This window comes from Macrotis lagotis, chromosome 6 (assembly GCF_037893015.1).
Source record: "Macrotis lagotis isolate mMagLag1 chromosome 6, bilby.v1.9.chrom.fasta, whole genome shotgun sequence".
In the NCBI taxonomy this organism is placed as follows: domain Eukaryota; kingdom Metazoa; phylum Chordata; class Mammalia; order Peramelemorphia; family Peramelidae; genus Macrotis; species Macrotis lagotis.
In genome coordinates, this window is record NC_133663.1 from 20,833,479 (window position 1) to 20,861,187 (window position 27,709).

Here is a 27,709-nt window from a genome sequence, read left to right on the forward strand (position 1 = left end):
GGCGGAGGGCGCCCGGGGGTCACGGGTCACGAGCCGGACGAGCCCTTCCGGACCCCTCTCCCGCCGCGAGGAGCAGGCGGAGCCGGATTCCCGGGCGCGGACCGGGGCCTCGGCGCCAAGGCAGGCGGCGGCATGGAGTACCTGAAGGGCCCCGCGCCCGGCGGCGCCGCCCGCGTGTGAGTGGCCCCCCGCGGCCGTGGCCGTGCCCCCCGGGGGTGCGTGGCGGGACCCCCGCCCCGGGCCCTCCTGTCCGAGCCCCTCGGGCGGCCCGGAGCGCGGCGGCACCGGGCGAGGCTCGTGAGCCGGCGCCGTGGCACGAGGGGGGATCGCGCCCTGCCCTCGCGGGGCCTGCCCGGGGACGGAGATGTGCGTGTATATGCATGTATTTATATATACATATGTACATATACATGTATATATGCGTGCAGATACATAGATGCAGGCATGCGGGGCGCACCGGGACAGCGCACATGCGCACTGCCGGCCTCCGCTGCTCCCCCCAGCGCCCCCTCCCCTTTGCACCTCATCACAGAAGCTCCTGACACCCAAGCGCACCGATTCTCCATCCGTCCCACTAAATGATGACTCTTAAAAGAACCTTTTTGAGGTCGGCGTGCCGCTTGAGCGCCTTGGAAGATGTTTTATGGCCTTCCTACTTGAGAAATCTGATTGATTTAATTTTGTTTCATGAAGCCTTTGCTGTGAGTGCGGTGTGCCCATCCCCCCGAATCCCGCTAACATGTGTGTGGCGTGTTTACGGACGCAAGTGGACATCAGCGAAGGGATCCCCAAACAAGTCTCCATTAACTTCTGCAAGCAGTGTGAAAGGTAGGAGACTTTCTAACTTATTTAATACTCAGATTTTCATCTAGGGAAGTTTTGGGGAAATACTTGGGAGTCCCTAATTTTACAGCGTATTTCTTTGGTTTTTAAGAAATAAATAAGATAATAACAAAGACATCTTTTCTGTAGGTGCTTCCGAGGAATGATTTATACTAAATTGAGCTGGTATTCCTGAAAGTAGATATGAGAATATTAAGAGAAATAATGAAGTTATCACTAAATTTGAGTTCTTTCTTTGTTCAATTATAAGTTAATTTAAGTGAAATGAAAACAATCAACACTGTTTAGACATAGCTGAAATTTGTATGTTTTAAGTTGTCTATATGTTAAGTACTTAAAAAAACCCTATTTAGCTTTTCTTCCCATATTCAATAATAAGCATTTATAAGATGCCTACTCTAAGGACAGCCAGGAGATGCCTTTAGGGTCAGGAAGACTCACTTCCCTGAGTTCACATCCAGCCTCTGACATTTATTCAGTGTATGATGCTGGCCAAGTCTCTGTTTGTACCTGAGATTCCCCATCTGTAAAAGGAGCTGGAGAAGGAAATGGCCAACCCTTCCCAGTACCTTTAACCAAAAAACTCCCAGTGAGGACACCAACATCAGGCACCACACTAAGTGCCAGGGGCTACAAATACAGAAAAGAATGTCCTGCCCCTGGGAGCTGGTCATCTAAAGGAAAGAGGAGAGCCTGGAGGGCATGTGGGGCTTGGAAGAGACTATGCAGACTGAGAGGTGAGTGAAGAATTTGCACAAGCATCTCAGCTTCAGGGGCAGACACCTCCTCCACTTCGGTCTTAGCCCTTACAAGTTGAAGAATTTGCCTTTGGTGCAGTAGCTGATCTTGAGGCCTTGTTCAACCTCAGTGAAGCATCTGATAACAAGATTAAAAAGATCAAGCTAAAAAGCCTGGGGACATTGCTTCAGAGATCACAACTCTGATGGGTGGGTCAAGTTTGAATGCCAAATGTCCTCTTGCCAAAAAGACTTATTTTACAGAGAATTCACACAGGTAAGTCAGAAGTGATTCAGGGTCATCCTGAAGTTCTCACTTTAGAACACTGGAGTTGATTGTTCCACATGTAGTACCCTCATCAGAGGTGGCACTGTGTTCTATGGGCTAGACAGAATGGGCACCACCCAAAGGAAACAGATGAGTGAGTTTAGAGTAACCTTCCCAAGGGGTCTATTTGCCCTCCCTGTGGTACAGCATCCCAAGCTCCATTGGTCTGATCAGCCACAGTCAGACACATGGTCACATCTCTAACATAATGATGTTGTTTTGGTCTTCAGTAATGAAGGACAGGTACCAACCAACCTAGATGGAGAAACCTAAGAAATCCAAAACGAGCACAGGATGGGATTGATGATGTCTCAGGAGATAGTTCTCCTGTTGGCGTTCCTTCAGTGAAAGTTGAGTTTGTGGCTCTACTCTCCAGTCAGAAGGACTTGAGGTTCTGCTGAGGTGTGAGGACCAGGCTGGAGGATGAGATTTCCCAGCGGTGATGACAGCATGAGCCCAGCCTGGGCTTGTGCATCAAGCCTGGAAGCTTCAGATTCTTCCCTGGTTGGCTGCAATAATGTGGCCATGCCAGTGATACAAAAAGTCAGGACTAGTCTTCTTAGGAGCTGCCAGTGGTCAGATACCTGGCTTGTCATCTGTAAGAATTTGAGGGTGGCCTTCCTGATCTGTCAATGACTGGGGTATCAGTATGTAGCTGGAGTATTAGTCCAGCCAGGTTGACAGAAGTTTCTGGACAAAAAGTTGGAAAGACACACAGCCCCTCCTCAGGACCTCTGTAATCAGTTCCAGTGTCTGAGAAAACTCATTAGGATAAATTCTTAAAATTTTTGTTCCTCTTTTCAAAACGGATGTCATTGTGATGCAAGTTGCCATTTTATTACAATTTTAACATTCTTACTGTTTCTTTACTCTAATGAAAGCTTTTTTTCCCCTTTTATTGGTCTGCCCATTACCTTCTGTCCCCTCCCTTATTGACCCCTTTCCCCTACCCTATCCAAGAAAAAGAAAAGAAAAAGGAAGAAATGAAGGCTGTCACTCAGCCTGCACTTCCATGCAGAGTACAACCATGTCCAAAGGTGTTTTGCTCTTTGCATTTTCAGTCCACTATATCTGGCAGGAGGTGACTGGTATTTCATTTTCAGCTTCATTCTTTTGGTGAATTGTGTTGATCAATTCTAAATTATTTTGTTCTTTGTCTATTTACTTTGGTCTTCTTCACTTCATCTTCCTAGTTTCTCCAGAAAATGCCCATTTTGTCATTTTTTTAATGGCACAATAATACTCCATTCTATCCACACACTGTACTTTGTTTAGCCGTTTACCAATAGGAGGACATCTCCTTAGTTTCCAGTTTTTGGAACTGGGACACAGAAAGAACTGCTGTAAATATATTGAACATGCAACCTTTTCCTCTTAGTGATCATACATAGTCTTAATGTAGAAATTAATCAGCCAATCAATAGATCTGCATTGATGTCCAGAAGTAATCTTAGCTGATGGGCCAAACAGAGATAGAGTAGTTGGGAATCAAGACTTTTCTTCTGCTCCTTGGAGTTAAATTGCTCCTGTTCTTTGTTGGGGGACAGTGTTGTAGACTCGTTGCTGTTACTACCCAATTAAAGCTTTGTCTGAGGGACATTTTCCTTCCGTGCTTTGTCTCTTCTCACTTGAATGAAGACAGAACCCAAAATCAGTCTACACTGAGGCTATTTTGGGAGTAGTGGGGTCTCAATTCAGGGTGTGATTCTAGACCTCAGTGGTTACTCTTTGCCTTTTCTGTGTGTTTTTTTTTTAAGACAATAGGTTGGGAGGCAGCGAGGTGGTGCAGTGGATAGAGCACTGGCCCTGCAGTCAGGAGGACCTGAGTTCAAATCTGGCCTCAGACACTTAATAATTACCTAACTGGGTGACCTTGGGCAAGTTACTTAACTCCACTGCCTTGTAAAAACAAGTTTGGGTGGTTCTTCTGAGTAGTGTTACTATGGGGAAACAAAGACCTTGAGAGCAGAAGACTGTCTTCTCTTCCTTAGCTAGTGCTCAGTAAAGTCTGTCCCTGGACAGGGTGGTGGGCTCACTACTAGTCCCAGCACTGAAAAGTATAGGCAAGCTGTATGCTGGGTCCTTCTGTCTTCATCCTAGCCTTCTGCATGTCTAATCAAGGAAAAATTGCTTTAATTTGTTAGTCTCCCAAAATTTGTAAAACTGGCATCATGTGAATTGAATATCTGTAAAATAACCATTTTAAATGCTGAGAAAGTGATTTTTTTTTCTAGGTGGGACAGGGCATGGAGATCAGAGACCTAACTCTTGAATCTCCAGGGTCCCAATTTCCTAATATGCGGAATGAAGGAGGGACCAGATATTTTTTAATGTTCCCTCCAGGTCTAATTCTGTGTTTTTATGAACCTATAAAGTTCTAAGTTAATAAAATCAGGAATTTTTGCTTAACTCTTACTAAAAATGAAAACTATTGGTAATCTTTGTCATCAGAAGGGAATCAGAATTAATTGACAAGTATGGGAAAGCCTCTTTTGTATCTTGTATCTTAGGCATTTGTAATAATTTAGATATGTTGTCTGTGAAGTTTACTTAGCACATGAAGAGTGTAAAAATTTTTCAAGAGGCCAAATGGTTTTCTGACACTTTAGAATGTTCTCCTTGCATATAAAGGAACCTAACCTAAACCTAAATGAACTTAATTAAAATATATAAAAATTATTTATTATTATTATACAAAACTAAAACCTAACCTAAATGAAGTTATTATTTTAAAAAACTAGAACTGAAATTATTTGTTACATATTTATATAAAATAGCTCAGTCAATATTTTGTCATTGGATTTTTTTTAATTTTAAAGATTTTATTTATTTTGAGTTTTACAATTTTTCCCCTAATCTTACTTCCCTCCCCCTACAGAAGGCAATTTGCCATCTTTACATTGTTTCCATGGTATACATTGATCCAAATTGAATGTGATGACAGAGAAATCATATCCTTAAGGAAGAAACATAAAGTATAAGAGATAGCAAGATCCGACAATAAGATATCAGGTTTTTTCCTAAATTAAAGGTAATAATCTTTGGTCTTTGTTCAAACTCCACAGTTATTTCTCTGGTTACAAATGGTACTTTTCCATCGCAGATACTCCAAAATTGTTCCTGATTATTGCACTGATGGAATAAGCAATCCATTAAGGTTGATCATCGCTCCCATGTTGCTGTTAGGGTGTACAATGTTCTTCTGGTCCTGCTCATCTCGCTCAGCATCAGTTCATGCAAATCCCTCCAAGCTTCCCTGAATTCTCATCCCTCCTGGTTTCTAATAGAACAATAGTGTTTCATTGGATTTTTTAATAAATATGTAAATAAAAAATCATGCAACTTTATAATATTGAAAAAATATTGAGACCCCTTATTTTGTTTGCCTAGTTAAACACTTCCTAATTCAGTTATCCTGGAAAGTAGAAATTGTTTTGAATGCTTCAACTGATCATCCTATGTATCCTATCTGCTCATGCAGAATTCATAATTTACCCTTGTTTTTTTTTTTTTTCTTCTCAGGTATCTCCAGCCTCCAGGGACATGGATACAGTGTGCTTTAGAGTCAAGGGAACTTCTTACTTTGTGTTTGAAAAAAATCAAGACCTCTTTAAGTAAGGTAAGTTAATTACCTCCTAGAACAGAGTATAAAGAGCAGACCTCAGGAGCCCATTCATAATATGGGACAAAATGGATCAAAGTGGAAGAGTTTTAAGATTCAAAAATAATGACACAGATCGGGATTTCTGATTTTTCTGGGGTTTCGTTTTTTTTCTTGTATGACTCTGCAAAGCACTGGAATGACTGCAAAGGAAAAGTAGAATGTAATTTAAATTTATTTTAGCAAACACTTGTATGTTTGCAGTTATGTGACATTTAATTAGTCATAATTTTAAGGTTTTTGAAATATTTTGGAGAGAGCCCCTAAGAGAGGCTTTTCTCCAGAGAGGCTTTTCTCCTGCCACCATCTTGGCTCCACCCCCTCCATCGTTATGTGGCATTTAAACTTACAAATCACTTAACTTTTTACTTGAGTTAGTTGAGGGTGTTTTACTGTTTAGAATCAAACCTTTCATGTTAAAGTTAATAATGAGACTATTAATAATGCTCATAGAGCTTTTTTTTTTTGCTCAAAATATTTATTAGGAAAGTTGGCTTCGCAGCTTCTAATAAATGGAATTTCAAAAATTGTGGCAGTATTCAGTGACCTTTCAACTTTACCTAGCTTCTTTGTCCTTAGTGTGATGCAAAGTAGATAACACAGCTTATTTTAAACATAATCAGATTTTAGAGATTTGCTCTTTTCCATCAAAGGTCTTAGATCAAAAGAAATTCATGTCATATAAGGCTAGTCCAAGGATTATTAAGCTAATTTTTATTTTTTGCCTCATCAAACATTTACTTATTTTTTCCTATTTATAATCACATGCTTTTTCATGGAAATTTTTTAAAAGAAAAATTGGTTTTTGATTAAAAGTCTTGAAGATTTAATCATGGATGGAAATCCCCTCTTCCACATCTAGTGCTTGGTCACAGTAGGAGGTGGTTTTGGGTTTTGTAAAACTATCCAAGAAGTGAGCAAGCTCCAGATCTCCCATAATGGGGACCTTCGAGTAGAGGGTCCAGAACAGGTTGTCTGCTCCCTGGAGAACAAGTAGCCTGGCCAGATATGGAGAGATGCACTAAGGTAATGCTGGTACAGGTGTACACTGTCACCACTTTGGAGCCCCCTGGGTGAAAAGGGGCCAAAGGGGCGAAGAGAAATCCAGGTCTCAGATCTATAAAACAGGACCTTAGGGGCGGCTAGATGGCGTAGTGGATAAAGCACCGCCCTGGAGTCAGGAGTACCTGGGTTCAAATCTGGCCTCAGATACTTAATAATGACCTAGCTGTGTGGCCTTGGGCAGGCCACTTAACCCTGTTTGCCTTGCAAAAATCTAAAAAAAAACCCAAAATAAACCAGGACCTTGAAGGCGAGGTTTTGTCCAATGACTAACCGCTAGAGGCACAACCGGAGACTTTGTCACGGGCTAAGAAACAGGACATCCTGAAATGCTGGATGACTCAACTCTTGGCTCTCCAGACGCATGATGGGCATCAGGAAAAGTTGGAGGTTTTGCACGAGAGACATCTACTGGTCGGGGGTCTCGGTGCACACAACATGATGATGTTGATCACCAGTCCTTGGGCATCTCCGACATCTGCGATGGAGAGTGAAGGGGCAGGGGAAGGTGGAATGGCAAAGACTACATTGGGAAATGTGGTTTGTGATGAAGAACTAGTGGAAGCTTGGCAGCCTCTCGCTTGCATAGAAGGAGTGAGTGAGGAGATAAGGGGTGGGGGGCATTGACCTTCACCTCACAAAAAGGAAATGTGCCCAATCCCGACGGGAAACAAGTGACTGGAATCAGTGGCTCTGTAATCTCAGCCGGCTAGAGCAGAGCCACGGCACACCTAGAAGAGGAGGAGGGTCAGGAAGGAGCCAGATGCTGTGGGAGACAAAGGTACGTCCCATTGTGGTCAAATAAGCTATTGCCTGAGAAATCTGAAGTGGAAGCATTGGCTGCACCCCTGCTTCCTGAAAAGACCAGAGGTGAAGGGTTTGCCATGATCGGGGTCCCAAGACTAGAGACAGGCAAACCCTTGAGCTTCTTGGCAGAGGGATGGGGGTGGGGTGGGGGAGGGGAGGGGAAGGGAGTGGGGGTGGGGTGGGGAGGGGAATGAGCATTTTACCTTCCCTGCCTGCTGCCTGGCCCTGTGCTGAGCACTTCATCTCCTTGGGCCTTCCCAAGAATCCCTTTGCAGACAGTGACTTGCCCAGGGTCACTGAGCTTATTAGGTGTCTGAGAAGAAGTCTAAACTGAGGTCTTCTGACTCCAGGACCAGGCTCCTGTCTGCTGCAGCACTGACCCACTCAGTACCCAAGAAGCATCCCTTCAAGAAGAGCCAAGGCCAAGAGGTTTTGGAGAGGTTGGCACGAGAGCTGGACAAGCCGGGAAGGACATAGGAGAATGGAAGTGGTGGCCGCAGTTGTATTGGAATGTCCCCAGAAACCTGGACTGGTCATCTAAGATACTAGACTGATGAGAAGATTTGGATTAGAGGCTAGACCACTGCCACTGGTCTTGATTTATTTTTTTGGTTCCAATAGCCAGAATTCCTCTTTTGTGTTCTGGAGAGCTCCAGACTTCTCAGAGGATTGGCCCATGATGGTTATTTATTTGTTATTATATCTTCCCCTCCCCTCTTCTTTAATAAAAACTGGAAGAGCTGGATATGATTAAAATTAGGATTTTAACACCAAATGATTGGTCGAGAAGCAGCCAACGAGGAAGTTCAGAGCTGAGAGTGGCAAATCAAGTAAATGTGGCCTGAATATCTTGTAAGGCTGTGAATGGACAGATCTTACGGAAAGCAGCGCCTAAGAAGCCTAAAGCATTGGAAATGTTGATGGAAGAGGCCATTCCTGGCATTAATAATTTGGATCACATTTCAGTGAATCTTCACATTATCAGGTTTTTGAGAAGATGATGGTCACGGTTCACATGCCTTCCATTTTTCTCTGTGGATTTGATTTGATTTGGGATTAAGTGACTTGAATGTTCTAGAACTTGGATAGCTCCATAATTGAAATGTTTCTGGAATGCCCAGAGTCACTCAGTGACTAGATGGTGAAGGAGCTGGAGGCGGCCGTCTTGGGGTGACAGTCAGATGTGACCAGGGCGTCGTTGTTGCTGTTCCTTGGAGGGCTTCAGGGATGGTTTGGGCAGCAGACAGCGGGCTTAAGCTAAGCGTGGAGGTCTGACCAGGCTGGGTGGAGAAGGAGCTCCTCGAATCCACTGTGGGCTTTTGGGGAGCAGGGGTTTTCCTTTGCTTTGCTTTGCATTCCCAGACTTGGTATTGTGCCCTGGGCCCGGTAGGGGCTTCATGAGTCCTTGGTGACCCACTTGGCCTGTTTTGTGTCTTGTTGCCTCCCCGCCTGCCCGCTCCCTCCAGTCAGGAGAATGGTGGTCTAAGGCTGGCTCTTCTGTTCTCTCTTACCCTTAGCCTTGTGCGTGATGCCAGGGGCTCTTCTAGTGAGTGAGGGTGGGGCCTGGCCATGGGAACTCCCTCCACAGAAGCAGGGAAGCACAGCCGGAGGGATCCTGACCAGTTCTGTGCCACGACCTTTCCATAGACTGCGTCCACCCCTTTCCCTGGCAGGGCCGTGGAGACCGTGAGCTCTCTGGATACCAGCCTTGGAGGCCAAGCCCGACTGACTGAGGGTCTGCAGGCCCATCCTGAGCCCCAGGCTCAGCTTGCAAATACCTGCAGAGCTTCACTTTGAGAACCACATTGACCACATGTTTCAAGAAGAAAGAGGAAAAAAAATCCCTGAGTGAGTGGCCATCTTTGGTCACAGGTGTGTTGATGCCTCCTATTCTTGGTTCAAGGAGAGTTCTTCTGAGGGATGGGATGTCTCGCTTTCTTTGGTAAAGTCATTCATTATGACCGATTGAGATCTACTGCCTGTGTTTGGTTTTTGCTGATGGTGCCCGTCGTCCCTCACTGGTCCTGCTGCCGGCAGGCTCACGGTGCCTGTGACCTCTGGCGGGACCCTTTTGTTGTTTCAGGTTCAGGTATGCCGTCTCCTTCTCCGGCTCATTTTACAGATGAGACACTGAGGCAGACGGGGGAAGTGACTGGCCTAGGTTCAGCTATAAAGTGTCTGAGACTGGATTTGAACTCAGGTCTTCCTGATTCTACCACTGTACTGCTTAGCTGCTCAGAGATGGATCCTTGACCTTTTTGAGTTCTTGGAACATCTTGTGAGGTCTGGGTCTTACCAATCATTTTCCCTTTTTTCAGGGAAATAAGTGAGAATGAGTGAGCTTCTTCATGATTTGTTTTCTTAATTTGTCCCATTGAAGGTGCGATTGATTGAAGCTGGCTTCATTTGGACTGAACCTCATTCCAAGCGGCTTAAGGTCAAGCTGACTATTCAGAAGGAGGTGAGTGAGCCGACCAGTCAGGATGCCAGAGGCCTGTTTGGTTCAGAAAGGGGCCAGGGTGGGTTTGTTTTTTCTCCATTTGATTCATTTATTAGAGAAAATGCTAATTCCATCATTGTGAATCCTCTGCTTGTTTTGGGGTCATCTATCCACTTGGCTGGGCCCCAGGGTAAAGCTGACAGTTTGTCTTGGGTAAGATGGAGGCTTAGATGAACTTTTGACAGATTTTTTCCAACTAAAATATAAATATCAGCTAAGAGACCCTTTTGTTTCTTTTGAATATTGCTCTTTCCACCTCCCTTTCCATTTCCACGCCTGAATTATATATAGCTCATCCTTCTTCAAAGAAAATATTCCCACGTGAAATGGTTTTAATTTAAGAATCTTTCATAGCCTTTGAAATGTTAATGTTAGACATCCTGGGGCTTAATCACTATCTTTTTACCTTTTTGATCAAGTAATCTACCATTTCCTACATATAGGCTGTTAAATCTGGGTAGTTTATCCTTAATTAATAGAAAGTACATTCTGAAAGCACTTTTGTGAAGAGATTTTTGATTAACGAAATGATGAGAAGGCCTGGGCTTCTGAGCCTTCCCGGGATTCCCTGCAGTGTGCTATAAGATTTTGGAGCCCCAGGGAATTCTGGAGACTTGAGGTTTTGAAATGGAAGTGACCTACCTGAGGATAAATGGACAGAATTGTTGTTTTTCCCACCCAGGTGATGAATGGTGCCATTCTCCAGCAGGTGTTTGTGGTGGAATATGTGGTTCAGTCCCAGATGTGTGATGCTTGCCATAGGGTGGAAGCCAAGGATTTCTGGAAGGCTGTGGTGCAAGTTAGGCAAAAGGTACAAGTTCTGGGCTGAGGAGTGGCTGGCCCCTCTCTTCTGTTAGCTTTGTTCGGGGGGCTCCCGAGCCTGTCCCCGGCCCTCTTCCCTTTTCCTCAAGACCAGGTGCCCCATGGGGGTCTAAAGCCCCTGACATTTTTTGAGATGTGAGGATGGATGGTTGTTAGGATTCTTTCCCAGAGCCCACTTTTTACCTAGTTTTCTCTAGTGTCTCTTTTTTTTATGATTCATATTACACGATGGGGTTATTTACAGTTGGTTTTTTTGACCTCTAAAGTTTGTTGGGGCAGCTAGGTGGCACAGTGGATAGAGCACTGGCCCCAGAGTCAGGAGGACCTGAGTTCAAATGCGGCCTCAGATACTTAATAATTGCCTAGCTGTGTGACCTTGGGCAAGTCACTTAACCCCATTGTCTAAAATAAAAAAAATAAAAAAATAGTTTGGGGTTTAATCATCCAACCTTATTCTTGGATTCACATTTAGACCTTACACAAAAAAACTTTCTACTACCTGGAGCAGCTGATCTTGAAACATCGAGCTCATCAGAACACCCTGCGCATCAAGGAGATTCACGGTGAGTCAGAGATCGACTGGAATTTAAAACAGCTGGAATCACATTTTTATCCTTACCCCACATTTCATGTTTTTCTATCCAACTTCTTCTCTTACGGACCCTTCCACATCCTGTTTATTTGTGAAGGCTTGGGAAGGGGGAGGCACGAAAAAGAAGCCTTGAAGCCTTGGTGCAAGAGATCTCTCCTCGGGCCGTTGTGGTCATTCTGGACCCTCGAATCGTTTTTGTTGAACCTGGTGGTCCGCCAGCATAACTGGGCAGAGCTTGACTTTGCTGCAGTTAGAATGGACTGGAAACACTTCAGATTGTCTTTTTAGTAGTCTGTGAAAGAAACATGGAGTAATACCAGGCAAGTGCTGGTTAACCAGACTTCACTGAGGGCAAGGCATCATTAGGTGACGGCATGTGGATTTTTTAAATGTGACTTCATTGATGCCTGCTTGGGACTCTGTCGTGTTTCTACAATGTGTCGCTTGTTTGGAAGGAGCCAGCTGTCTCATGGAGGGTCGGGCTTCCTGGAGCAAGCTGCCTTTGTGTTTGTTTTCTTCCAAAGACTTAAGTAGAAGGAAGGTGGTGGTCAGAGGAATTGGGGGAGCTTATGAGCTTAAAGAAGGGATGGCTGAGGAAACTGAGGCTGACTCTGCCCAGAGCCAGGGCGGCCACGTCCAGGGCGGCCACGTCCAGGGTGGCAACGTCCAGGGCTTTCTCTCCACCCATACCTCCCCGGGGGGCCTCCCTGCATCCTCAGTCCCAGCAGCTCCCAGACCCAACTCTTGATGGTTCCTCTGGCGATGGCCGTGGGCCTCTGTGGAGCGGACGTCTCCTGACTGGGGCTTGTGGAGGATGTGGAGACGCCAGAGCCTGGGGCCCTCGGTGGTGTCGGTCTAACCCTCATGGGAGCGTTGCAGTTGGTGTGACTTTTTTCCTCTGATCTGGAGGGGCCTGGATGGCTTTTCAGCCTGGGGTTCAGTTCTGTCGCGAGGGGACCCGCCCTGCACCCTCCTCCTTCCAACTTTCCTCAGCTGTTTCCCTGCAGCACTGGTGGGCCGGACCCTCCAGGCACATGTAAAGGCTTTTAACATGAGTTGTGCGTGTTGGACATTGCGGTTTCTTGGCAAGCCCTCTCATGCCTGGTTTCTTTTTCCTTGAAGATGGCTTGGATTTCTATTACGGTCAGAAGCAGCACGCCCAGAAGATGGTGGACTTCCTCCAGTGCACAGTTCCTTCCAGGTACGTGGAGGGTGAGGCCCCAAGGGGGTTTGGCAGGTGCTTCCCAGGCCATGGTCAAGGAGACTGTCCTCTTCCTTCAACAACGACCAGAAACATCTGAAGCGGTTGGTGTGGAGGTCCCTTCAGGAGGAAGGCTTGTGTGTAGGGTGGCCTCCTCCATGCTGCGGGGACTGGCGTGGTGGGGGGACGTCGGTGTCGGGACAAGTCTACAATAGAGTGGGAAGACAGATAAACTAACCCAGATGGGACGATGCTGAGTTTGTAGAATTGAGGGTCCCCAGGCTGGAGGAGGGAGGGAGTGCAGCGAGGGGTGGTGTGGATGGTGGGGGTCCTGCTGTGTCCACCGGCACAGTAGATCTGGCTGCAAAAGAGCCAAGTGGGACTGGAGAAGCAGGGCAGGGCCAGGCAAGAAAGCTCTCAACCTGTCAGTCCATTCAGCCAACGTTCCTTAACTGCCCCCCTTGGGCCGGGCTGTGCGCCCAGCTCCGAGAGCACAGAAATGGGATGCTGGGGGAGCTTGGGTGGTGGTGGGAGGCCACTGTGGACCTAGCGAAAGGTTATAGGAAGCTGAGGGTGGCAGGGGCAGACACGGCGCCCTCTGAGTGGTGGTCGGGGGTTTCTGTTAAGGAGGATAAAGAGGGTTCTGCCCCGTGATCTCCTTTTCAGTCTCCTTTGCTGGATTTTCATCCAAGTCAGACCCACTAATCCAGGCTGTCTGAGACCCCTCTTCTCTCCCTCTGTGTTCTCGTCTCCCTCCACGATCTCATTTCCCTCCACGCCGACAGTTCCCAGAGGGGGGTGTGGTGTGTGTGTGTGGAGGGTCTGTGGGGGCTGAGTGTGTGTGGGGGTGGGGGGTGGTCTCTTCTTAGCTCCCATCCTCCATTTCTGCTGCCTTTAGGACAACTCAAACCAGATGTCCCCAGAGCACCTCAGACTCAACATGGCCAGAACAGAATTCATTGTTTCCCCCTTCTTCCTCTTGGGGACACTGCCATCCTCACAGTGCCCACTCAGCCCCCCAGACCTCCTGCTCCGTCTCCTTCCCGTGGTCCCTCAGTGGCCCTGTCTTGTGCCGCTTCCTTTTACCTTCACCCACCAGTTCAGACCCTCGTCTCTTGCTTGGATTATCTCAGGAGCTGTTTATTTTTATTTCCAGTGTTTTAGTAATGTCTCTTGATTGTGGGACATCACTTCCCTTTCAAGCCTGGGGGTTTTGAGTGTTGCTGCCCCTTGGAAGGGAGCCTAGCTTGTGAGTAGAGAGAACGCTGCTGGCTGTCACCGAGCTTTGTATTCTGAGGGCCTCTGCTGCAGCTCTGCTGCTCACACGGGGCCACGGCGGCAGCACGGCAGCAGTGGCGCTGTCCAGTAGCTCATCCCCCACAGCTTAGAACTCCCCCCGTGCAATAAGAAGTGGTGAGGGCTGAGGGGTGTGCCCCAGGCTGCTCACATGACCCATCCCTCCTGTCCTGGGGGGGTGGGCTTCATGGTCAGTTCTACTAGATGGCCACCATGTGCCCTGGCCTTTCATGTCCACGCAGACTCATAACCCCTCAGTAAACTCTGGGGCTCTGGATTACTTTTAGGATGTACCCCCGTGTGACCTGAGGGCTCTACAGCCTGCAGCACGTGAGGATCCTCTTGCCTCCCCATCATACAGCTCTGCTTCCCCCCATTCCTGTCGCCTTGCACCCTTGCTATGAGCGGGGCCCCTTGCCTGGAACGCCACCTTCCCCGAGCCCTCCCCCTCCTCCCTGGCTGATGCTGCCCCTACCCGAGCCCTCCCCTCTGCGGCTCCCCTCTGTGTCTCTCCCTGGAGTGGTCGTTGGAGGCCTCCCAGTGAGGGTTTCCTGGGGCTCAGCCCTGGGGTGGGCAGACTCTTGGTTGGTGGTTTCCAATTAACTTGTTTTCCTTTAATTTTTAGATCCAAGTCTTCACAGAGACTGATCTCTCATGACATTCATAGCAACACATATAATTACAAAAGCACTTTCTCTGTGGAAATTGTTCCCATATGCAAGGTGAGTCCGCGGCTACTTGATGAATCGGTGTCTGGTAATAGGGGGTCAGAAAGCTGGCCTGGTTGTCTTTTTTTTTTTTTTTTTTTTTTTTTTTTTAGGTTTTGGCAAGGCCAATGGGGTTAAGTGGCTTGCTCAAGTCCACACAGCTAGGTAATTATTAAGTGTCTGAGGCCAGATTTGAACTCAGGTACTCCTGACTTCAGAGCCTGTTCTCTGTCCACTGCACCACCTAGCCACCCTCTGGTTGTCTTTTATTTTAGAATTCCTGCCAGACTTGGTTCCCACGTAGATGAGGTAAGGGACGTCAGATTGTGGTGACTGTGGTTCATTCGCAGGTCTGCCCAAAGCCGGAGTGCCCGCTTGCTGTCCTGGTTCTGGAGTCTCTGCAGCACGAGGGTGGACAGGCCCAAGGCTGGCATCTGCCCCGCTGGGGCCAGCCAGTAGGCTTCTCTTTCCTTTAGGATTAGGGAGAGAAAGACCCAGGAGCCTGGGGTGGGATAGGAGGGGTGATCTTCATAGTGGTCAGAATTTGTCAAGGGCTTCATGCCATCCACCTCATTGATCCAAACACGCTGCAGAATAAAGCTTGATTTTGTTTCATTGTTTTAAAAACTGCTCTCCAAGCTTGGGCTCTCTGGGTCCAGCAGCTGCAGGTTCTTTCTTGTTAACATGCTCCATTTGTCAAGGTCCATTTGTAATAGCTGCTCTTCTCCTTAGTTTACAGGGGTGAAGAAGTTGAGGGTCCGAGTACCCGGGGTGCCTCAGCCCAGAAGGGTCCCCCCGCCTCAGACTGGCCCTCTGCCCCCACTGCTCCCTGTAGCTTTTGAGTGACAGAGTAGAGTCTGCTGGCTGCAGAAGCTGGTGGGTTTTTTTCTCCCAGAGACCCCAGGCCCCTCTTCTGTGGCCTCGGTGCTGCTCCTCCACCGCTGCACAGTAGAAGCTCCCCTGGGGCGGCAAGGAGGCTCCCTGTAGTTTAATTTGTACCCTTGGGTCCCCATGGTTGGGCTCAGCCTTTAAGAAATATTTTGAATTGTTGACAAGGTCACCGCTTGTGAACAGTGGAGACTCCTGTCCTGGCAGCGCCCTGCCCTGGGATGGATCCCCTCCCTGACTTTGGTCCTTTGGCTTGTAGTCTTCTCCTCAGCTTGTGCGGCAGGGTTGTGTCTGGCCTGGCTTTGAGAAGAGTGGGTCCTCAGTGTCCCTCTGGTTGGATCAGGGTCTCTGGTTCTTGGGACCAGAGGTGGCTCCATGTATGACCAGCAGCAGGGGGTACAGTTGATCGCTCTGGGGACTTGGAGTCCAGTTCGGAGGACTGAATTCAGATCCTTCCTTGGGTGATGCCGCTTCACCATGCCTGCCTCAGTTTTCTTTTTGTGAAATGGGGGCATGAACAGGACCCAGCGAATTAACTCATGGAGAGAGCTTTGCCACCTTCAAGGGCTCTGTTGGTGTTAGTGTCTGACCTGGAGGCCGAGTGGTGCTTCTGGGTTGGTCAGACTGGAGTTGATAGATTCTTAGAGATTCAAGTCAGAAGGCTGGGAAGCAGAGGGGTGCTTGGGGACCTCCCTGACTTCACCCCACAAGCCTTGGGGGACATTGGTGAAGCCCATGTTCCTGGCTTTGGTGCCTGGGGGAAGCCGAGGGTTTCGGGACCTCGCAGCTCAGAGCCTGCGGTCTGGGGGGAGCCGGGACTTCTCGGCCCCTGGAAGGCGATAGCAGATCTCAGAGCTGTGGAAAGTCAGCAGACTTGTTAACAAACAAGACGCATCACCTGGGGCTGGTTGGGTGTTTTCATGTAGAGATCCCGTCCACCTTGAATGGTCTCCAGGGCTAAACAGACATTGGAGAGTGTTGATATCTAAGCATTCATCAATGTCTGTTTAGTTGTGAATATTGAGAGAGATTTCAACACTAATTGCATTTGAGTAAGCTCTGGATATCAGTGTATTTGGCAGAGTGAGAGATGATTGTTGCTTTGGTGGAGTTTTTATTCTTGGGAATGTTTGTGGACATTGGGGGTTTCCTGAGACCCGCTATGTGTTTGCAGAATGGTGTTGTACGGGTGTGTGTCCTCAGGGTTCTCCCTTCTATCTGACTAAAGTGAAAATAAGAATGGTCCCTGCGCTGGAAAGAGAAGGGTATCTCCAAGAATCCGGCCGTGTTTGAAGCATGTTTGTTCCTCTGTCTGGTTTTGAGGATGAACCTCTTCAGTTTGGGTCGGGCTTGTGGACTCCAGAAGGCCGCCTCTTGGGGACCCGGGCTGTGAATGTCATCTCTGCTCATTTCTGTCTTCATACAGGACAATGTGGTGTGTCTGTCTCCCAAACTGGCGCAGAGCCTTGGAAACATGAACCAGATTTGTGTCTGCATCCGAGTCACCAGTGCCATCCACCTCATCGATCCAAACACACTGCAGAGTAAGGCTTGATTTTGTTTTATTGTTTTAAAAACTTGTCTCCAAGCTTGGGCTCTCTGGGTCCAGCAGCAACAGGGTTCTTGTTAACATGCTCCATCCTGTGCCCTTAAATGATGTAATTCTAATTCTTGATAAACAATTCTTGTTTCTAGAAACAGAAGTTATAATCACTGCTGCAAACTGATGTACCAAAGGTCAATGGGAATTGCCTTGTGAAGAAAGCATTTGATTAAATGAACCCTCCAATATCATTTGATAATGTTTATAGAAATTATCTCTCCTATTATTCCTTAAAATCTTTCCTTGTATAGTTGTTTCATTCCATTAACTTTTACAGAAATTGGATTGTGTTTGCTCTCCAGTTTAATTTTTGGTAGACTAATTCGTTTAAAGTCTCAGGGCTACGTATCAGGGTCTTGGAGAGCATTCAGAGTTTGGAAAGCAATTTAGTTTTTGTGCTGGAGCAGAGCTGTGACCTCCCCCAGATTGTTGAGCTCGTTCCATCACTAGCCTGAAATTTTTAGAAAACTCATTTGAAAACTTTCTAGGGGAATAATCTATTAAAGCAAATTATTTTTATTCTTTTCGGCCCGGTTTTATTTTATTCATTTTTAGTTTTGTTTCTAAAACCTCAGCTTGGAATTTTTCTTTTAAGATGAAGTTAACAGAAATGAGTAGAATAGAAACAAACTAGATAAGAAACCATAGATGATCCTGATGTAATCCATACATAGAGTAAAAGTGATGATGGAACAGGACCTGTTGGACCTCCCATTTTTAGGAAATTCATTTTTCTTACATACTCCCTTCAAGGTAACCGAGGTCACGACTGCCCAGCTTCCTCCCTCCCTGCAGGGGAATAGACCCAGATTGTGCGGGACGTGTTGAAGCTGGGATGAGCCATGGTCAGGCTCCAGCAGCAACCCCTCCTCCTCTCCCGCTGGGAGTTTGGGCCATCCCTCCACCTGTTGCCCCATCTGTTGACCTTTGGGGTACTGGTCACTCTTCAGAGCTCAGAGAAAGTCACCCATGAAAACTTGCAGTATTTGTTCAGAACCCAAGCTGTGCCCCAGGCCCGATGGGTCCTGGGGCCAGTTCTGCAGCTCATCTGGCGTACCCTAAATCCCTCTGGACCTGCTCCTGATGGCTGTCTGTTCTCTGTAGTTGCTGAGATTGATGGGAATACTTACTGGCGTTACCCGTTCAATAGCTTGTGCCACCCCAAACAGCTGGAGGAGTTTATTGTGATGGAATGCAGCGTCGTTCACAACCAGAAAGCCGTTGCGGGGGCTGGCATGAGATCAAACAAAGTAAGACTTTCCTACCCTCCCCAAAGCTTGCATCATTTTCAGGACAGATTTTTAGTCGTGGGTTGTTCTGAATCTAGGCCACCTCCCTGAAAATAGGCTTTCCGGCAGGAAAGTGTGTGTAGTGAAAAGTTAAAAAGATTACCCAGAGCTGGGGTGTAGAGGATGCACAGACCTGTAGCGCTGTGTGGAAGCGTAGCTGCCAGGATCCTCGTTGGCTGACTGCTGTGGTTCTGCCACCCACCTCGTCCAGGGTCTCCTCCAAGTTCATGGTCCCACCTGGGTTTTTCATACTGTCCATAGTGGCGGGGGACTGGCCAGCTCTTTGGTGAAGCTCCACTGGTGTAGGGTCCAGGCAGGGCGGATTCTGTCACAGCTTGGGGGTCTTTTGGAGGGGGGGGATCCTTGGCTAGGAGATGTCTTAACTGTTCTCCCCCTCCCTGCCTCCTCTGTACAGGGCAGCTGTGAAGTCCCTGGCACCACCCTCCTCTCCCTCTGGGTCCCCACCATCCCCCCATAGTCCTTCATCCTCTCTTGTGTTGGGCGCCTGGGAACAAGGCTCTCTTTTAGTGAACTTGGATGGCTCGCTTCTTTTCACTGTGCTCCCAGGAGAGCTTCCTCAGGGGCAAAGCTTGAAAATGGAATTATTCTGCATGACCCTTCACCTCTGAGTCAGGGGGCCTGGGTTCAAATTCTGCCTCTGATGGACACTCAAGGCACAGCCTTCCTGGCCACCTAGTTGGATTCTTCATAAAATGAGGTGCTAGACTTTGAGGACCCCTGCTTCCCCTCTGGCCCTTGGGCTGGGAGCTGGGAGCATCTTCCTCCTCCTGATTAGTGGTCCCTGAATCCCTGGAGCTGTCCATGCTCACCAGCATTTATTAACTTCCTTCTGTATGCTGGGCCTGGGGAAATGCAGGCAGAGCAGGCGCCACCCTCTCTGTCCCTGGTCAGCTTACAGTCGGTCATGAACCATGCGAGGGCACGGGAGCAGAATAGGTTGGAAACAGCCCCTGGGAGATGTGCCCTCCAGAGTCTCGGGCACTGGGCGATGGGTAGGGCTGGGACTTGGGGAGTCTTTCTGTTTGAAAGGGGTGGGCATTTCTTTAACCGAGAGGAAACATTAAAATTGCTTGGTGGTCTGTAGGAGGCATTCAGAGAGTTCCATCATGAGGCAGGAGGTCCCCCCCTTTGGGCCGTGCATCTCCACGGCAGGTTCCCTGAGCTGCCCGTCCCGGGACTGAATGGCCCTTTTCTATTTTTTGCCAGCACATGCTTGGTGAAGTCTGGGTGCAGAAAACTTCAGAGATGAACACGGACAATCAGTATTTCTGCCGGACTCATCTGGGACACCTTCTGAACCCTGGAGACTTGGTGCTGGGGTTAGTATGACTTCACGCCCTTTCCAGAGGACCTTGGCCTAAAGAGGGCGCGATACTCTGAGACTTTTGCCGACCTTGGTCGCTAATCAAAGTGCTGGTTAGGTGTTCTTCCGGGGGTCCCGGGCTGGGAGGAGGCCCCGGGCTGGGAGGAGGCCTCGGCCTGGAGTCGGGGGAGTCACTTCTGCCCTCGGTTGATGGCAGCCCATGGACCAGGCACTTGACCACTGAGCTTCTGTTTTCCCACCTATAAATCTGAGGTCTGGATACTCCCAGGAGAATAAATAGAGTATTCTCGTCTTGGGTCTAAAACTCAACAGAAGGAGGCGTGGAGGGAGGCACTGCTTCCCATGAACTAGATGTGGGAATCAGTGGATTCAGACAGCTCTTACTGACACGGGGGCAAGAGAAGCTCCCTCTCCTTAGGTTGTCTGGACAAAGGGCGAGCAGACTTTGGCTGTGCCTGGGCCTGGTCAGCGGCATCTGGAGGCCTTGGCTCAGGGTGGCTGCCTCAGACAGACAGGTTGGCACAAGTCCACGAGGGTGGGGGGTGGGGAGGGGGTGGGGAGGGACATGACTGTGCCCAGGTTCTGAAAGGCTATTGGAGAGGAGGAGGAGGTAAGGGGCGGCTCATGGCCAGCCTGTCTGCCCCCAGGACAGGTGAGGTCTGGAGTCCTGAGGGGAAGGCCTGTGAAGAGAGCACTGGGCAGTGAGCCACTGGCGGGGATGCTGCCGTGGAGAAGGGCCACTGGCTCTGGTTGTGTCTGAGTGGACTGGTCTCCCTGGGATCATTTGGTGAGCCCCAAGGTGGCCAGTGGTAGTCAGAAAAGGGAAGTTCCCTGGAAGGTCTCTAAATTCACTGTGGAGGCATCCAGCCTGACCAGCATGGGCTTCCTTCTCCCTGCCCACATTGTGTTCTGGATGGCTCTTGGCAACCCGGCACAGATTTGCATCTCACTGGGTAGACCTGCCTCCCCAACTAGAGGCCCTAGCCGGCCTGAGACCCTGGCACCCTGAGGACCTGAAGGGGAGAGACCTGCTGGTTATGAGGGTTGTTCCTTGGAGCCAGGCTGCTCTTCCAGGGCCCTTCTAGGAGTTTCCCATCACAAGCTGTCTGGAAGCAAAAGGGTGGGGGAGGTCCCTTCCCCTGGGGTCTTCATGCTGAGGCTATGGCTCCTTTTTAGGAATCTTATTGGGGAGAGCTGTGTCGGCTGACTGATGGCCGTGGGGACCCTTTTCTGCTGAAATCCTGTGTGGGTGATGCTTTGTAAGCCTGGAACCCTGGTCGGAGTTCAGCTTTTGTTGTGAATAATTTATCTTTCAAGATTCTGGGAACTTTGAAGGATTGAGTCAGGCGGCAGCTTCACCTTCCTATGTGTGCTCAAGGCAGCCCAAACCTAACCATTGTGAAATTTGGAAATCTTTGATATTCCTTTATTGTGCCCCCCCTGGTATTTTTTTAATTTTTAAAATTTTCAGTCAGGCCTCTGGATAGAAAATAGGCAGATATGGTGAGATTATTTATCTGAAACTTTGACCTCAACCTTGAGGAGACTTTGTATGGTATGGGCGATAGCAGCCCATCCACCCTCAGGATCAGCGACCAGCCGCTTCTCCTACAGAGCAGAGGTGAGGGAGCGATGGGAACTCCCCAGGAACCTCTCTTTTCTGTTGTGTTGCACAATCTTTGTGGGGAACCCATCGGGACGGGTGAACATCCTAGAGATTCAGTTGTTGATTTCCCCCATTTCAGGTTTGACTTGGCCAACTGCAACCTGAACGATGAGTATGCCAACAAAATGAACACCCAGAATGTTCCTGACGTGGTAAGGAAGGCTCCGGGTGCTTCCCACTTGGGGTGCTTTTCCTCTGTTTACCTTGGAGCAGTGTGGGGCCGTTTGGGTGACTGGAATGGGACGTTGAGGTGGAATGAGAGCTTTCCTCAGGGCGTGCCTCCTTTTGCTGGAGAAGGTCGACGCGAGGCCTAGGGGCCTTGGGCCCTTTTTCCATGAAATGGCTCCAGTCCCTTTTTCCATGTAATGGCTCCAGTTATCTCAGTTTCCTCCACTCAGTGCCTGGGCTGCACCACAGAGTAGACTTTGTTGGGGCTGCGGATTCAGGCAGACGTGTTTCAGAGCTCCAGGGTTTGGCTCAACTCTTCACGTGCCTCATTTTTTATTCCACGTCCTGGCACTGTTTAGAAACAAAAGGCATTGCTCCTTGGCAGAGGCGGAGGAGCGCCATTGTGATACTGGACTGGAGTGATGGGCCCGCCCCCCCCCCTTCATTCTCTGTAATAAGGAGTGGGTTCTCTGGGGAAAAGCAGGAGGAGAGGGTGCTAGGAAAGGAAGGGGATGTCAAAACAGAAGGTATGGATCCAGAGGTAGTCTTCCAACATGGACAAGAGTCTTCTGAGCATCGAGGCCAAGGGGACTTAAAACTGATGAGTTTGTCAAAGTGTGAAGTCAGTCTTGGCACCTGCCTCCTTGCTGAATATTAGTAAACAGGTATTAGTTTTCCCAGCCGAGGGTGGAAATGAAATCATGGTGATGGAAAGAAACAAACCATCTGTTCTTAGGTGTCTTTTCATAGACACAGGAGACAGAACCTCCGTGTAGGCAGAAGACCAATAGAAGGACAAGTAGATCGAATGGGTGTCTCTCTGACTTAAAAAGTGCTATAACATGATGCAGCCTGCTGCGCTGATCTAGTATGAAAAATTGGACCAGCGGCCCCGGAGGGACAGATGGGTTGAGGGGGGTGGGCTGGGGTTGCAGAGGGACGCCCCCAGGGTCTCTGCTGGTTTTGTTAGGAGGTTTGGGCCTTTGACAGACAGTTGTTTATCTTTGGCATTTAGGTATTAATCAAAAAGAGTTACGATCGTGCCAAACGTCAGCGCCGCAGGAACTGGAAGCTGAAGGAGCTGGATCGGGATAAAGAAACCATGGACACAGATGATGAAAGGTATGGTTTGGAGTTAAACATTCTTAAGGACAGTTCTTAATGGATGGGCCATGGTTGTGGAAAGTCCTGGGACTGATAAAGTTCCCAAGGCTTGGATTTTATGTGATGTGGTTTTACAGAGAGTGCAGGAAAATTGACTTCTAGAAAGAATTGGGTCCAGGGTTTGCAGGAGGGTCTTGACTCTGCTCCTGACCACCTTCGTACACTTAGGGTCACTTCCCCTCTTGACCTTGCATCCCCTGGGCATAGCGACCGCCTCCCCTCCCTGACTTAGGGGCAGCCCCCGTCACTTCTGCCCTGGCACCCGGGAGAATCGACTTCACGGCGGCTGCACTTGTTTCATCTTGGAAGCTTGGAAATGGGGGTAGGGATAGCATGAGATGAACTGAGAGACCCCAGGCTTTCCATGGATGTGCAGGCTGTGGGAGGGGTCTCCCAGAAATGCTTGGGAAAGTCTTACTAGTCACAGATTTACTTAATTCTAAAGAGATGAGACTTGTTGCTTAACTTTTGTTAATCCCATCCTTTCATTTCAGTCAGAGTGAAACCGAGCCCTGTAAGTGCCGGCGTCTAGAGAGGTTAGAGAGAGGAGGAATGAAAAGAGCTGCAGAAGTGGGCTAAACCCAAGGACTGACCAGGAGTGCAATGGAGATTTTTAGGAAGCTAGCTCTAGGTTTTCTGAAAGATGGGTCTAGGGCAGTTCTGTGTCAAGCATTTTACTGGGTTGTTGTGGTAACCCTAGATTCTACTTAGCTCAAACAGAGTTTTAGGAAAATAAGCAAACTTCCCAGGAGCCTTGTTGGTTGTGCAGGCCTAAGCGCGATGAAGTGTAGAGGAAAATGAGAGGAGCGGCTTGGGTGGAGGGAAGAGCCACGCCAGGAGGGAGGGCACCTTCCCCTGGGTTCTGTAAAGAGGATCGCTTACATAAGGTCACATGTATTTTCTCCCTACCTCCCGTCATGTTTGTGGAATATCTTTAACCATTTCACAAGTTAGGACACAACTGGGATGTGAGGTTTGTACTTCAACCTGTGACTTTGGCTCCTAGTCGAGGCAGCATTTTCCAGGAAGAGCAGTTGTCGGTCAAGCATCACACTGCCCGGGATTGGACTCCTTTACCCTCAGCCCTTTGTAAACTGTACAGACTGGCCAGAGATGTCTTATTTTATTTTATCATTCAAGTATTATTGACTTTAATATCATTAATCTTGGTGAGTTTCTTAGCCATTTTAGGCCTCTAACTTGGGGTTTTTCATCTGATAAAGGAAGCACTTTCCCAAAGTACCTTTTTGATAAGAATACAGTGAGAAAAACAGAATTCTGGAAGTGATAAGGACTATATTACAATAATTGGAAAAAGTGGTTAACATAAAAAGTGCTGCTCTTAGAGTCAATGCACTATTACTATTATTATTCCTACTGGTGGAGGCTTCACATCATCAGTCCTGGTCTTACGTCTTAGAGTATGGAGGGTAGGCTTGGAGTCTTGAAGGCCATGCCAGCCCCAACAAGTCTTATGGCCTGAATAAGGACCCAGGGAAAGACTCAGATCATGGGAAGATCAGTTTGGTAGATTGGCCACCAGGTGGTGGGAGTCTTGTTGTTTGATTTCTGACTCATAGCATGTCACGGGGATCATCTCTCAAGATTCTTGGGGCTCTTGGGCTGGATTAGTAGATTGAGCCCCCTCAGCGGAACCACAGACAACACTGTCCTTGTGCTCAGAAGTCCTTGTGTGCTCGAGTGAGATGGTGGGTGAGAAGTTGGACGTTCAGTTCGATAGATTGAATCATCTGTTTGCCCAGGAAACAAACATTTATTCTGCATTTGATACCTGTGCTGGCCTCTCCGGGAGCCAGCGGACAGACGTGTGCATGATCTTCAAGGTGTAGTGGTGCTGGGAGGGAAGTACATGGAAGATGTTGAGTTCACAAGTGAGATGAGAAGAGGGAGAGCCGAGTTCTGGGGGAGGTGGGAGACGCAGCGTGGAGGCATTCAGGAGGTCGCTGCAGATCTGGATCTTGATTGTTGATTGGAGTCCATCAGGAAAGGGTTTGGGGGGAGAGGGTGGACAGGACATCCTAGAATTGAGGACAGCAGGAGGACCAGCTGTTGCTGAGCTGTGGTGACCTTGGAGAGCTGGGGTTGATTTGTTGAATGATGGAGGAGATAACTATTCAGCTCTGTTTCCTGCTTTTCCTTTCTTCTACTGCAAGCTCCAGGGCACAGACTTTGCCTTCCCTAAGGGAGAGTTGACTCAATGGTGTTCTTTAAAAGCTCCAAGCTCATTTCTCCTAGTTCCTGCTCAAGAATCATTTTTTATGCCTACAGAAGCCTTAATGTTACTGCAAGTGATTTAGATAAATTGAAAGTTGTCTATATTATTACTATTAAGTAATGAAAAGTCCCCAAACTTGGATTTTAAAAGTAACTCAGATGGATGTGTTCTCTGGAGAGTGTAATAAAAGAGGAAACCTCCATGAACAATAAGTAAAAAGTAAAGATCTTGTCCGACTGGAAAAGAAATAATTAACTTTGCAGCAAATTCATGCTTTTGAACTCCCAAGTGTTTTAATCTTCCAGGCTTTATGTAGCCTAATAAAGGTTGACAGTAAGAAGAATGAAAGTACTTGGAATATGAATCGTTTGGTTCTAATTTATTCTTTTCACTTTGAAAAATGGAAAAGTGTGATAGATTTTTAAGAAGTCCTAATTCATTCAGAAAGTTGGAGATAACTGTTCTGCCTGTTAGATGTGTTCATGTTAAAAACAGGTCAATCAAAATTAATTAGCCATTTTAAGGAAGAAGTAACTAAATATTATAACAGGAGCAATACTCCATCACTTTGAAGTGCCTACAATTTCCTCTCTCCAGATACTGCTGCTACCCACCTAGACTGAGCAGCTCTATACCTTGGTGGGCAGCTTTTGGGGATGATTTATGGGGAAAAAAAATCTGTGCTGGGTGATTATGAAGCTGTTTGGTTGCAAACTTCTTAAATGTAGTTGGTTTGATTCTCAACTCATGGCAGGATTCCCATTCAGTCACTCCAGGTTGATAAGCTCCCAGAGCTCATCATGGTCTGTTGGCAGGGTCACCTCACCATCACAATGGGTAGAGAGAGAGATGATAATAATAATAGTGTTTGTCCTTTTTTTTGCTATTTTTTTTTTGGCAAGGCAATGGGGTTAAGTGACTTGCCCAAGGCCACACAGCTAGGTCATTATTAAGTGTCTGAGGCTGATTTGAACTCAGGTCCTCCTGACTCCAGGGCTGGTGCTCTATCCACCTAGCTGCCCTTGTCCTTCAGTTTTGAAGAAGACCACATCAGGGAGGTGATGCCAAGCGCATGAATTGGGTTGGAGTGGGGCGGGGGAAGGTCTGTGCCAAGTCCCCAGCCTCACTTTCTCTTCTGGAGCTGTCTGGGTCCAATGGCCAGATAGGAATCAGGATGACTGGACATGGTCCTGGATGCGAGGCAGTCAGGGTGAAGGGACTTGCCCAGGGTCACACAGCTAGTGAGTGTCAGAGGTTGGATTTGAACTCCCGTCTTCCTGAGTCCAAGACCAGTGCTCTATCCACTGTGATGCTGTGTGTGTGTGTGTGTGTGTTGTGTGTGTGTGGTGAGTCTGCCTCATCTCCTTTCATCCTCATCCCAGTCCTGAGAGGTTGGCACCATGATGATCCTGTCTTATAGAAGGGGTGATAATGAGGCCTCAGCTCAGGATGCGGGCAGAGGGATGTACCAGGAAGAAATGAATTTGCCTCCCCCCCCCCCCAACCTTCTGACTCTTTTCCCATAATTTATTGCCCATTTGAAAGTGAAAGTAAAAAGTCTTCCTTTAAAAATACTGCTTTGTGTTTTGTTCCCTTTTCCTTTCGACCTTGAGGTCTCTCCTCAGGTTTCATGATTGTAACACCCCCCCCCCCCCCTTGGTGTCCAAACGTCTATTCTCCATGCTTAGAATAATTGCAGCCTTGGTTCAAGTTGGACTGTTGTAGTAAACTGCACATCTCCTCCTCCAGGCAGTACCAGGACTTTCTGGAAGATCTGGAAGAAGACGAGGCGATCAGGAAGAACATCAATATTTATAAAGGTGAGAATTCCAGTCGATTGAAGTTTCCTTTGGGCAGTTGATCGGGCCGTCCCCTTTTGATAAGTTACTTTTTTTTAGCATTTATTTTTTCTCCCATTTCTTCTTTACCCCTTTTATGGAGGACATCCCCCCCCAAAAAAAAAAAACAACTTACAAACATGCCTACTCAAGCAAAACAACTTCCCAGCTTGGCCATATCCTAAAAGTAGAAGTCTCAGTCAGCGTCCAGAGCGATCGGCAGTCCCCTGGGATTAGGGTTGATCAGAGCTCGAGGCTCTTTACGTCTTTCACAGTTGTCCATCTTTAGAGTTAGTGCTGCTACTGGCATTGCCCTCTGGTTCTGCCCCTTCCCCCTGCAGCCCTCCGCAAGTCTTCCCCTTCCTTGTTGCTTCCAGTCTGAGGAACTTGCTTGGGGGCCGGGCTTCCTGACTGTTGTGGATGCCCTCCCATAGGCCTTGGGTATGCCACCAGAGTTCTTCAGGTTCTTTCACCAGACATTGCCATTGGGCTGGGGGAGGTTTCTGATCTCCAAGAGGTCCTGGTGGTCTGCTCCCGAGACAATGGGCACGGACGGCATTGGGCTGTGGAGTCCACCTGTATGGAGATGAGGCTCTAACTGTTGTTTCCCTTCCCCTCTCTTCTCCCCCTTGCCCCTGCCGTGTGGTCTCTCAGCCTCCACAGTCCCCGTGGAGAGTGATACAGATGATGAAGGAGCCCCTCGAATTAGCCTGGCTGAGATGCTTGAGGACCTTCACATCTCTGAAGATGCCACTGGGGGAGAGGGGGCATCCATGATGACCTGATGATCGAACCACGTCGTGGCCTGTGCCACCTTGTCTGGAAAATGAGGGCTTGGACTAGGAGAGCTCGAGGACCCTTCCTGCTCTAGAACTGTTTTTCTAGAAAATGTTAGCCATTTGAAAAACTGAGTTACCTCCATGTCGTAAAGGAAATAAAAGTGATGATGAATTTCA

At 48.0% G+C, this 27,709-nt stretch overlaps 1 protein-coding gene across 1 annotated transcript; it reads left to right on the plus strand.

The window, feature by feature from the left end:
* NMD3 (NMD3 ribosome export adaptor) lies at nt 1-27,709 on the plus strand. Its single transcript, XM_074190855.1, has 15 exons — nt 1-176; nt 694-828; nt 5,431-5,527; nt 9,819-9,899; nt 10,621-10,749; nt 11,233-11,323; nt 12,475-12,553; nt 14,475-14,571; nt 16,871-16,988; nt 18,152-18,297; nt 19,564-19,676; nt 21,427-21,499; nt 22,531-22,637; nt 26,665-26,735; nt 27,408-27,709. Exons 1-15 carry the CDS (start codon nt 133-135, stop codon nt 27,536-27,538), a joined length of 1,512 nt encoding a protein of 503 aa, XP_074046956.1. The 5' UTR covers nt 1-132; the 3' UTR covers nt 27,539-27,709.